The sequence below is a fragment of the Paecilomyces variotii genome (assembly GCF_004022145.1).
Source record: "Paecilomyces variotii strain CBS 101075 chromosome Unknown C8Q69scaffold_1, whole genome shotgun sequence".
Lineage (NCBI taxonomy): Eukaryota > Fungi > Ascomycota > Eurotiomycetes > Eurotiales > Thermoascaceae > Paecilomyces > Paecilomyces variotii.
In genome coordinates, this window is record NW_021167140.1 from 1,120,319 (window position 1) to 1,131,906 (window position 11,588).

General features: G+C 50.2%; 4 protein-coding genes across 4 annotated transcripts; 1 reads left to right on the plus strand and 3 right to left on the minus strand.

The window, feature by feature from the left end:
* Positions 1 to 795: 795 nt before the first annotated feature.
* C8Q69DRAFT_395648 (putative C1 tetrahydrofolate synthase) lies at positions 796 to 3,855 on the minus strand (the record flags this gene model as incomplete). The annotated part of the gene is made up of 5 exons (XM_028627700.1): positions 796 to 904; positions 974 to 3,501; positions 3,558 to 3,595; positions 3,650 to 3,670; positions 3,732 to 3,855. The coding sequence occupies 5 exons, from the start codon at positions 3,853 to 3,855 to the stop codon at positions 796 to 798; spliced, it is 2,820 nt and encodes a 939-aa protein (XP_028488841.1).
* A 644-nt stretch (positions 3,856 to 4,499) lies between these two features.
* Positions 4,500 to 6,294, plus strand: C8Q69DRAFT_14097 (putative eukaryotic translation initiation factor 3 subunit 2I). The gene is made up of 4 exons (XM_028625429.1): positions 4,500 to 4,795; positions 4,867 to 5,373; positions 5,451 to 5,567; positions 5,629 to 6,294. Exons 1-4 carry the CDS (start codon positions 4,769 to 4,771, stop codon positions 5,986 to 5,988), a joined length of 1,011 nt encoding a protein of 336 aa, XP_028488842.1. The 5' UTR covers positions 4,500 to 4,768; the 3' UTR covers positions 5,989 to 6,294.
* A 712-nt stretch (positions 6,295 to 7,006) lies between these two features.
* C8Q69DRAFT_14065 (multi protein-bridging factor 1) lies at positions 7,007 to 7,661 on the minus strand. The gene is made up of 2 exons (XM_028625425.1): positions 7,425 to 7,661; positions 7,007 to 7,357 (listed from the first exon to the last, which is right to left on the minus strand). Exons 1-2 carry the CDS (start codon positions 7,578 to 7,580, stop codon positions 7,049 to 7,051), a joined length of 465 nt encoding a protein of 154 aa, XP_028488843.1. The 5' UTR covers positions 7,581 to 7,661; the 3' UTR covers positions 7,007 to 7,048.
* Positions 7,662 to 9,145: 1,484 nt separating this feature from the next.
* Positions 9,146 to 11,219, minus strand: C8Q69DRAFT_440307 (major facilitator superfamily domain-containing protein; the record flags this gene model as incomplete). Its single annotated transcript, XM_028628634.1, has 6 exons — positions 9,146 to 9,658; positions 9,725 to 9,768; positions 9,820 to 9,957; positions 10,007 to 10,075; positions 10,128 to 10,488; positions 10,635 to 11,219. The coding sequence occupies 6 exons, from the start codon at positions 11,217 to 11,219 to the stop codon at positions 9,146 to 9,148; spliced, it is 1,710 nt and encodes a 569-aa protein (XP_028488844.1).
* Positions 11,220 to 11,588: the final 369 nt, after the last annotated feature.

An 11,588-nucleotide genomic window follows, 5' to 3' on the forward strand; every position in this document is an offset into this window, starting at 1 on the left:
TTTTAGGCTGCTGCAACTGGAAAACAAGGGGATTGGATTCTCGCTGAACGGGTTGCAAGGGAATAAAACACACGCCTGAGTAGGGGAAGATTCTTGAGCCGATAGCTTTCCTCGTCGCCTTTTTTTTTTTTTTTACTGCGATGGCGGACGGTGGGGCTTTGCTCTGTCCGCCGGCTTCGGCGGTTACAGCGTCATCGTCTGTCTGCTTGTCAGGGTAACTTCCGCTCGTCCAGCCGGTTCATGCAATCATAAAGACCCCGATTAGTATTATTGTCGATGCTCGTGGCGCGAAGAGGCTCTATGCTCGGAGTTAAGCTTTTTGATATGCTCCGTGCTTGCGCATCTCGGAGGTTTTCCGCGGGAAACCATCTCACTGCCCCGAAATAAAGTATATCTACCCGGAATATATACAATTCGGTATAATCTCGGCCTTCGGCACGGAATGTATTATATCTGCTATCTAACATGATGGGACGGTTGATCGTCCGCATCTGAAATCCGTTCGTTGAACGAGATACATATATCGAGGATTTCTCGAAGCCCAAATGGTATATATGTATGCACATCATCAAACCCCCCCGTTTCGTGTTGAAAATCGTCTTTTTTGGAAACCGTCCATGTTGGGATATCATAAGGTGTCGTTAAGACGCCGCTTTTGCGCATATATGCGTCTATGGAATGTGTTGAAACAAGTAGCACGCTCATAAGAGAGAGCAAGGGATATAACAAAGCTTTTGTAAGCAGGCCAATCAAAGAGAAGGAATAGGAACTGGATGAGCTGTGGCGGTGAGAAACCTAGAAAAGACCGTCGATCTCGCCGGTCTCCGTATCCACATCCACGTTCAGATATCCGGGGGCGGTCGGCAAGCCGGGGATCGTCTGGATATCGGCAGCCAGAGCATAACTGGGAGGATGGTCAGCATCGGAAGCAAACAGCACAAACGAGCGATTATTAATGGAGGGGAAAGCTTACAGATAACCGGCTCCCACGGCCAGTCTGACGTCCCGGATGGGAACCGTAAAGCCCGTGGGGGCTCCCTTCAGAGCCGGGTCGTGACTGAGTGAGTACTGGGTCTTCGCGATACAGATCGGAAGGTTTCCAAAGCCCTGCTTCGTATAGGTGTCGACCTTCTTCTGCGCCAGCTCGCTGAACTCAACCTTCTCAGCGCCATACATGGACTGTGCGATACGCTCAATGCGTTCCTGCACCGTGTTGCCAAGCTCGTAGAGAAGCTTGAAGTCCTTGGGCTTCGAGCTTGCAGCAATGACGCCCTTGGCCAAGTCAACTGCGCCAGCGCCTCCTTCAGCCCAGTGGTTGGCCGGGATGGCGTCTTCCGCACCGGCTGCGATGGCCTCCTCGCGGATGACAGCGATTTCAGCCTCTGTGTCGGTGTCAAATTTGTTGATCGCAACAACGACGGGAACACCGTATTGCTTGGCGTTCTGGATGTGCTTCTTGAGGTTGATACAGCCCTTCCTGAGAATGTCAACGTTCTCGGTGCGGTAGACCTCCGGTAGCGGAGCACCGGGAGAGATGTCGGGGCCACCACCGTGGACCTTCAGGGCACGGACCGTAGCCACGATCACAACGGTATCAGGGACGAGACCGGACGACCTGCACTTAATGTTGAAGAAGCGCTCACCACCCATAGTGAAGTCGAACCCTGCCTCAGTCACGACGAAACCAGTCTTGGCATCATGATCCTCTTCAGGTTCCGTACCAGCAAGCTTGAGAGCCAGCTTGTCAGCAACGACTGAGCTGGCGCCAATACTGATGTTGGCAAAAGGTCCAGCGTGGACCAACACCGGAGTGCCCTCCAGACTCTGCATAAGGTTGGGCTTGATAGCGTCCTTCATCAAGGCAGTAAGAGCACCACCGGCACCAATGTCGTCACACGTGACGGGGTCACCGTTTCTCGATGTCGCAACGACCATGCGTCCCAGACGCTCACGCATGTCGCGTAGGTCGTTGCTGAGGGCAAGGATAGCCATACACTCACTGGCGACAGAGATGTCAAAGCCCGTCTCGCGGTTCAGACCCTTCTCAGTAGGAGCTTGACCCACGGTGACTCCTCGCAGGTGTCGGTCATTGACATCGAGGACTCGTCGCCAAGTAATGGTCTCAGGGTCGATATCCAAACGAGCGAAGCGGCGGATTTCCTCCTCAGTAAGGTCATCAGGGTTCGTCTTGTCAATACCAAGCTTCTTCAATCTTCGGAACATGATCGGCTGGAATTCACGCTTGCCCTTCTTGGCAGGAACAAGACGCCTGTACAGAGGACCATCCTTCTGGGTGGCCTCGTGGAACATACGGGTCTCGATGGCGGCAGCCAACAGGTTGTTGGCAGCAGTAATGGCGTGGATATCTCCCGTCAAGTGTAGGTTGAATTCGTCCATGGGAATAACTTGACTGTAGCCTCCACCAGCTGCACCTCCCTTGATACCGAAAGTCGGTCCCTGGCTGGGTTGTCTCACGTTGGCGAACGCGATTCTGTTCAGGTGTGCTCCCAGAGCCTGGGTGAGACCCATTGTGGTTGTCGACTTGCCCTCTCCCAGAGGAGTAGGGGTGATACCGCAGACCACAATGTATCGTCCATTGCGACGATGGGCCAGGCGGTCGAGAGTCTGGAGGCTAATCTTGGCTTTTGTATGGCCATACGGCTCCAGCTCATGGGAAGCGACTCCTATTTCAGCGGCGATCTGGGTGATGGGCTTGGGGTATTGTGCTCGAGAGATTGCGATATCAGAAGGCACAGGCTTGACCAGCTTGAGGGGCAATGGCGTGATATGTCTGTCCTTTTGCTTGTTGAAGTACGCTTTGGCAGCGTTGACCACGTTCTGCATCAGCATGGCCACCGTCATCGGTCCAACACCACCAGGGACCGGGGTAATCTGAGAGGCGACCTCGACGGCAGATTCGAAGTCGACATCACCGACCAGTCTTTGACCGGATTTCTTGGAGGGGTCGGCCTTGTAGTTGGTACCAACATCGATAACGACGGCACCGGGCTTGAGCCATTCTCCCTTAACAAACTCGGGCTTGCCAATGGCAGCCACGACGATGTCTGCGCGCCTGAGGATATCCTTCAAGTCCTTGGTCTTGGAGTGGCAGACAGTGACGGTAGCATCTGCGTTTTTCAGCAGATAACTGACTGGGCTTCCGACAATGTCGCTACGACCCAGAACCACTGCTTCCTTGCCGGCAGGGTCAACCCCGCTCACTCTCAACAGTTCCATCACACCCTGTGGAGTGCAGGGAACGAAGAGAGGGTGCCCTCCCCGCTTGGCCAGCTCACCAATGTTGATGGCGCCAAAGCCATCGACATCCTTCTCATCTGCGACAGCGGAGGTGACTGCGTGCTCCGAGAGATGCTGGGGAAGGGGCAGCTGCACCAGGATTCCATGCACGTCGGGGTCATTGTTGGCCTTGGTGATCTCTTGAAGGATTTCAGGCTGCGTGATCGACTCGGGGAAGTTGACAATCTTGCATTGAATGTTGGCCTAGTAAACATATCTGTTAGCAGTAGATACGCATGGAAGCATTGACATTGACCTACCTCTTCTGCGGCCTTCAACTTCATGCGCACATAGGTACCTGCGTCAGGTTAGTCACAAACCATTGTCACGAGGAGCGTAACGGTAAGCATACTCGAATCAGACCTGTCGCCCACTATTTTGTACACAGATCAGTTTCCATGTAATTCAGGAGTGTTTGCATATAGATGACATACCTTGGAAGATCACCAAGCTGGGCTTGAACCTGGGGTTGATCTCCTGGGTCTTCGCGATCTCCGCCTTCAACCTCTCGCGAATATCTTTGGCAATGGCCGTACCGTCAATCTTTGTGCCCGCCATGACGATGCTTGTCGAAGAAAAAGCTCTTTTCGAACGAGCAGAAAAACCCAACCCCGCTGCTGATCCTGAGTTTCCCGCGGAAAGATAAGCTGCGGAGAGGTTTCCCGAACGGAGTACGCGATAACTGAGGGAAGTAACCCCACGCCCGACCCGTAGAGTTCGAGATGCAAGTACGGAAGAAGAGACAGAAGCGGCCTTGCGAGTAGAATAAAAGGCCTGCAATTTAGATGCGCGAGCACATGACAGAGGACCCTTTGCGGCACAGCGGGGTGACGCTGTGCAAAGGGCGGCCAAAGGGAACATGAGCTGCTGATTCGGGGATCTGATAGCAGACGCGGAAGAGCCTATGCGGAGCATTGACACGAGTAGCCGGAGCTCAGGCTGCTGGCTGGGTGAATGGACGAAGTGTATGGAAAAAGTACGTACACTGGGAGAATCCCGAATAACACCCTGTTTAGTAACCTAGCGAGCTACAATAATGCCTCCTTCACCGGAATCCAAGGAGTCATATTATTCCCAGCACTATTCCCAGCACTATTCCCCTTTGCTCGTTCTGCCTTACTGCTTTTCCCGTCCACCTAACTTTTTTTTGCTCTCTCCCGCGGCGTGACCTTGGGAGCTTTCCGGACTGGGCGGTCTTTCAGGGCTGGACCCTAAATACCGGAGGTTCTATATATCCGGTAATACCGTTTCAAAACAGGCGGCAACACTGTATCAAAGTCTTGGCGCGCAGCCGGGAACTGTGCGATGAAAATCATCAGGCCGTTTGCTGTCGACGACGACGAGCCCGCCATATTCCCCGCCACCCTTTCTATCAACGTCCGCGGATCAAGAGATAGTTTTCTCTTCACGAATACCAGAGAGCAGTTGTGTCCAGCTGCTCTAATATCCATCAGATTCCGATCAGGCCAACATGAGGCCTATTTTGCTGCAGGGCCATGTCCGTCAACCCCCGCCCGATGCGCTCTTTAAAAAAGGACCTGGAGACTAACACTTGTTTTTCGCCTATAGGAACGGTCCCTGAACCAGATCAAATATAACCGCGATGGCGATCTGATTTTTTCGGCCGCGAAGGACAAGATTCTTTGCGCCTGGTTTTCCGCCAACGGTGAACGACTTGGAACCTACCAAGGCCACCAGGGTGCTATCTGGACGGTGGATGTCAGCCCTGATACTGTTCTGCTGGCGAGTGGTGCAGCAGACAACACGGTTCGACTATGGAATGTCAAGACTGGTGACTGTGTTAAGGTCTGGGATTTCCCTACGGCGGTTAAGCGGGTTGAGTTCTCCCCGGATGGGAGCCGGTTGCTTGCTGTGACGGAGAAGCGTATGGGTTACTTGGGAACGATCGTTGTATACGACATCCAATATGGCGAAAACCTGGAGGACCAGACCGACGAGCCCAGCCTGAAGATCACCTGTGAGGAGAGCAAGGCCACTGTCGCAGGATGGAGTTACCTGAACAAGTACATCATTGCCGGACACGAAGATGGCAGCGTCAGCCAGTATGATGCGAAGGTACGAGAGACCATTTACTCGGATCTCAAAAGTTTCGGGGCTATTTGATAGGGAAAAACTAACATCAGGATAAATAGACTGGAGAGCAACTGGAGAATGTCCAGGCGCACGAGTTCGACATGCTGGTTAGCGATATCCAATTCTCCGCCGACCGCACATACTTCATTACTGCTTCGAAAGATAAGAGTGCAAAGGTACGGCATGCTATAGCTTTCAATCACGGATTCATGACAGGAGACTAACAAGGCAAAATAGATCTTGTCTGCGCGCAATCTCGCAATCCTGAAGACCTACCCCTCTGATACCCCTCTCAACACCGCTTCCATCACGCCCAAGAAGGACTTCGTGATCCTTGGTGGTGGTCAGGCCGCTATGGAAGTCACAACGACCTCCGCCCGTCAGGGTAAATTCGAGGCTCGATTCTATCACAAGATCTTCGAAGACGAGATCGGCCGTGTACGTGGCCACTTCGGTCCCCTGAACACCATCGCCGTCCACCCCGCCGGTACCTCCTACGCCTCTGGTGGAGAGGATGGTTACGTCCGTGTCCACCACTTCGACAAGCCTTACTTCGATTTCATGTACGAAGTTGAGCGAGAGCAGCTGAGACGGTGAATTTTCTTAAAAGACGGGGAAAAAAACAAGAAAAAACTATAGACGGGTCAGGCTCCCACGGGGAGCCAAAAGAGTTTTCGGTCGTTCAGATCTGAAAAAAATGTCTGGCACAGTGTATTGCATGTATTCACGACAAACGAGAGCAGGTACCTTCTTCTTTTTCTTCTAAGAGCAGAAAGAAAGAAAAAAAAGAGTACACGGGACGGATGACCTTAAGAGTTTTCTAAATTACCAGGGGAAATGGGGCTTTTTCCCGGTTCGTTTCTATTTACATCACAACTCGGAGTTGGTATCATTGTCCTGTCTTTTTGTGTCTAATATGAGATGAGATTATTCTCTTTTTATTTTTCTCCTGACCTTTTCATCATTAAACACTGTTTGATCTCTCTCTACCTGTTTGAGGAACGGGGAAATATGGGGAGGGAACTGTGCCAAATGGAGCCATGGTATAGGCGATCAGGGCATGGCTATAGAGCTGCCTGAGCAGCTAACCTAGGCGTCAGGGCTAGATAGAGCAGGTACAATGAAAAAAAGAACCAAGCCTCCGGCAGATCTATATCTTCTCCACTTCTTCGATACTACAGTACTAGTAGCCACTTAGGTCAACGGTCATGGAAATTTACAAGGATAGTTCCCGCATGCATGTCTTTATGTTGGATTGTTCTATGGCAAAAGCCGAATCTATCAAACCAAAGCACCACCGGAAAAAAAAAAGCCCTAAAAACCAAGGTCATGGAAGCGTTATCATAAGCCTCGCGATGATGCCTCGCAAAAAAAAGGGGAATAAAACATGTGTCGTCATGATGGGCGCTCCACACCCCACTTTTCCACCATCAACGGTTGAAAACCAGGTCATTCGCATGCCCGCGCTGTATGAAAAATCACTAAATGTAGTCTTTTTTAAGGAAAACCATTGCACAATGTCGACGCTCATTTCGACTGGCAAATCCGTGAAGAGTCATCGTTGCACCACGTGAACGACACCAAAACCAGAAGAGAAGAAAAAGCGAAGAAAAATGCGCCCAAGAGGGAAGTACCCGGGCTCAGCTGGAAGAATGCTTTACTTCTTCTTGGGGAACTTCTCCGCTCCGATGTCGTTACCTCTCAACTTGACGTTGAGCACACGCTCCATCGCAGCGAGGACTTTCTGGTCGGGAGTGGCAGTACCCCGTTCGAAGTCCGCGACGACACCCGGTGTCGTGTTGCACTTGGTGGCGAGTTCCTTCTGTGTCATCTTGTATGGCTCCTCATTCCGGCGCTTCTTGATCGCCTCACCGACCTTGATTCCCACGGTCTTGGGCTTGACAATGTCATCGCTGCGGTCAACCTTCGTCAAGTGCTGGCCCTCTCCGGCACCAGAACGAGCAGCCTAATCATACTACGTTAGTACATAGCCTTTTGTTAAATGGAGATAACATGCACCGGGGAAAACATACAGCATTGCCAGTAGCGTACTTCTTCTCGGTTCCAATGATCAGGCCAGAGCGCTGAGCAGCGTTCAGCGCACTCTTGCCCTTCACGACCGTCTCACGGGTAACCGGACCTCCACGGTTCTTGCTTCCAATACGGGTAACAGAGTCCCAATCACTCATTTTGTCTGATTTCGATTTCAAGATGGTATTGCAGAGATTGTAGTGAGACAGAGTACCGAGCGGTGGCGGTGTGTGGCGTGTATGCAGCGAGAGGCCTTTGGAGGGGTAATGGGAGTTCTGAAGGTGTCCGGATGAACGTGTACGTTCCGCAAGCCTTCTTGCACTAGGTAAGGAGGGTGGTGAATGGAGAAGGTTGCTGCGAGGGTTGATCACGGGAGATAGTTGTTTGAGAAATCAAGCAACGTCGAGATTGGGCGAGATTTATATCGATGACACAGAAGCTTCTCGAGCCCTGAGCGGCGGAGTTTGGGGGAGTCATCGCGCTAGCACGTATGGGGTATAGTCTGTTATGGCCGACCTCGGGGGCGAACGCTTAACTACTTAGTTATGTCCGACAAGTCACAGTGCTTGGTAAGCTTGTAATCGCCAACCTATGCTTAGTTACGAGGCCTTTCAGAATAAAAAGATTCCTCTGGTTCTGAAGGATGGATGTGTGATATGAGAGTAATCAATATAAACTGAAAGTTCTCGTTGCATCATCAAGATGCCACGCCAGCAGTGCTCGCGTGACCCGAGTCAAGTTCAAATATATATGATTGGTTGTTATTTAGACTATATTCTTTATATTCGTAAGATGTTCTTTTAACTAATGCAAAATACTTCTATTTCCTATATAAGACAAGTCCATACGGAGATGTTAGCGGTGCACTTTTAGTTCCTCCCATCCTAATAGTGCGACATTGGAACGAAGGGATTGATAACGCATAGCAGATTATGCAAGGATAGTAGAGAAATCGAGGTTAACGCCAGATACTAAGAGCTGGATTAGAAAGAAAGAGTCGAAGTACCAACTGATCTTTCCTCTAGCGGCTAGGTTATAGGCAGTTCGGGGCCTGGATATACATCGGTTGTAGGAGATATACCTATTTCGTCCGCGGATAGAATGAGTAGAGTCACTACGCTATATATTGTTTGAGTTTATCGTAGTTCTGTTCATGTAAATACGGGGTAGATTTTTAGTCTAAGAATTCTGTGCTACACGTGTCTGAATATACTTATGGCAATGATATGATTGAACGAGTTATCAGAGTGAACAAATAGCATCTCTCTATGGAAATATGCTCATTCCTGTCTGCTTCTCCTTGCGCTTCCTCCAGAGCTGGGTGGGGCACTACAGAATCAAGCAAGATACAGCAGAGTTTGTATACAAGCTGTGCAAATATAGTAAATAGACCAGCTGCCTTGACTATATCCTGTATATATTTTTGCAAATAGACGTAATCAGGATTTAGCTACATAGTACGCTGGTAGCCGCTGTGACTACAATCTATGTCAGTTCAATTTGAATATCACTGCACGGCAAGGGTTGCCAGTTGCATTTGAATAACTCTAAAAAAAATATAATAGCAAGATGCGGAGGTGGGCTCCAATGCACAATCTCACATAAAAAGTTCATGGATTCCCAAGAGAAAGAACTAAACAACCTACTGCATACTTGATTCAGATTGCCCCATATCCCCTCCCCCAACTCCCCTTACAATCCGCAGTATGTGCCATGCGGTGCCTCAGACCCTCATCGCTGCGCAGCCTTGCTTGGCCAGGCGAGCCAGCAGGAAAAACAGAGCCCCAAGCGCAATATTGACACCCGCAAAGAGCTGCGCAGTGAGGTACTTGCCGTCGTTTGTGGTCACCAGGTGGCCTCCAAGAGGAGCGCCCGTCAGCGAAGCGAGGCTGATCAGTACGAAAACCAGAGCCATCCTGAGGCTGAGCTTCTTGCGGTCCGTTCCCGAGAAGCTGAAGATCGTGGTGACGTACAGACTCTGAATGCCTGCGCTGAAGAACCCGTAGAAGCAGGCCACGATGTAAAGCGCGGTCTCTGTGTTGGCGCCAACCCAGGTGAAAATGAATATTGAGGAAAGAACACTGGCGGGAATCAGAGTATTCATGGGACCAATACACGCGTCACTAATGATGTTTGGGATGAAGCGACCGACGAAGTTCGAAGCATTCATAGCGACGAGGAGATTGACAGATTTTATGCTGGTCATATGCAATATGTCTTGGCCGAAAGCGACGATCTGGATTCAAACCATGCCGTCAGCTCGTTTCTAAACACAAGTACATTGGGGAGCGGGCCATCTTACAAAGTAGAATCCGAAGTAGATGCCCCAAAAAGCGAAAAACATTCCTATGAAGGTAAGTAAATGCATTTCCTCTCAGATAATACTGTTATACATACCGACCGCCATTAGAGCGAATGGAAGGCTTGCCAGGATGCTCCAATTGATCGCATACTTCGTTGGGCTTGGAGGACCAGCACGCTCACGTACAATAACGTTGACCGGGACCATGGTAAACAGGTTTACAAAGGCAATGACTATACCTACTTTAGCGCGGTCAATATATGGGGAAAACAGAGAACATACTGCGCATAGTCCATCCGAATCCAAGATGGGGCAACGTGTGAGACGCAAGCAATGGAAAGACGATCCCTCCTATATTATGATTCAGCAATTGGATTAGAACCGGAAGAAATTATGATCTTACCGACACTAGAGCCTGACGCAGCAATAGCGGTTGCAGTACCGAGTCTCGTCGTGAAATATGTGGTTATGAGTACGATACCAGAATGGAACACTAGCCCCATTCCTACGCCGCTGAGGACACCCTGAAGGAGGAATATCTGCCACCACTTTGTACAAGCGCTGACGAGCATGAGGGACAAAAATTGGAGAAAGCTGCCACCAGTGAAGCAGGCCCGGAAGTATCCTCTACTCGTCAGGGGGGCTGTGACAATGGCCATGAAGAACGTGGCAAATATCTGGAAAGAGCCAATCCATGCGATCTTGGAGTGAGAATCATTCTGCAGAAGGCTTCTCTCATAGTATGACTGAAAGACTCCAAACGCCTATGGCCTGTTAGTTGTATCTTCTTGTTATTAAGACAATGGATATAGCTTGCCATATTCAATCCCCTGAACAAGGTTAGCTTGGTCTTATTGATGTTACAGAGGTTGACATACTGAGTATTCATAGTCAGAATGAAGCCACAAACAGCATGGGCCCACGCAAGACAGCCACCATCCGGAGGCTCTTCAATAACCATTTCATGGCGTCTGTACAGCAACGGAACATCTTTCTGTTTCCGCTTTTCATGTCTATTTATCCAATCGAGCTCCTTGATTTGACCCGGCGAAAGACCTTGCGCAGAGGACATGTCGGGTAGCTGAGAAGGAGTGAACCCCAGGGTGGAACGAGGACGAGTAGTCTGCCATGCGTCCAAAGCAGCTCTTCTATCGTTCTCTTCCTCGATGCTCTGTCTGCGGCTACGGCCGGAGCGAGTGCTTCTGGTATACCCATAGGAAGACGCCCCGAACTCGCTAGGGTTGGTGCCCGCATAGAGGGTGGAGGAACTGTCAGTAACCCTAAAACGCGGAGGAACTGATGCCTTGGGGATTTCAATATTTGAACTTTCAGGGTCATGGATGGGAACGATGTGAGACCGAGAACTGAACGGGCGACTGAAGTTCTTCATAGAACTCGAGCTCGCTCCATCATCATCTTCTCGGCGACGAGAAGGCAAGTCCTCGAGATAAATACCAGCTTGAATTTCTTCAGACACTCGAGATCGAGAAGCCATACTTTTAGAAAGGAAACTCCCGATTTACGGCAAACAGAGATTGATGAAAGAGTGGCAGACAATGAAATCGTAGCCGAGGAAGAACCAAGACGCCGCAGCTTTCAAAGACGTTCCAATAGTAAAAATTCAAGATCAAACCAAGGCGATTGGGTGGTTAGGACATGACTTAGGCAAGTTAAGAAGAGGGGAAAGAAAAGGCGTGTCTCAGGTCTTCACACATTGTGAAAATTCACATCGCCATGACGCCGAGAGTCATCGCAAACACTGTCGTTCACGAGCCCTCAGGGAAAGCTCCCACAATATGAGCCTCTGAAGGCCCTGGTAGAATGTCCTGCATATTCAGAAAAGCAGAATCATATGTGCGTTTGG

Excerpts from the sequence above, each read along its gene's own strand:
- C8Q69DRAFT_14097 (XM_028625429.1), top strand. The coding sequence starts at position 4,769 with ATGAGGCCTATTTTGCTGCAGGGCCAT. Across the intron at positions 4,796-4,866 it reads CTATTTTGCTGCAGGGCCAT|GAACGGTCCCTGAACCAGAT; the intron begins GTCCGTCAACCC and ends TTTCGCCTATAG. Across the intron at positions 5,568-5,628 it reads CGAAAGATAAGAGTGCAAAG|ATCTTGTCTGCGCGCAATCT; the intron begins GTACGGCATGCT and ends AAGGCAAAATAG.
- C8Q69DRAFT_14065 (XM_028625425.1), bottom strand. The coding sequence starts at position 7,580 with ATGAGTGATTGGGACTCTGTTACCCGTATTGGAAGCAAGAACCGTGGA. Across the intron at positions 7,358-7,424 it reads AGTACGCTACTGGCAATGCT|GCTGCTCGTTCTGGTGCCGG; the intron begins GTATGTTTTCCC and ends TAGTATGATTAG.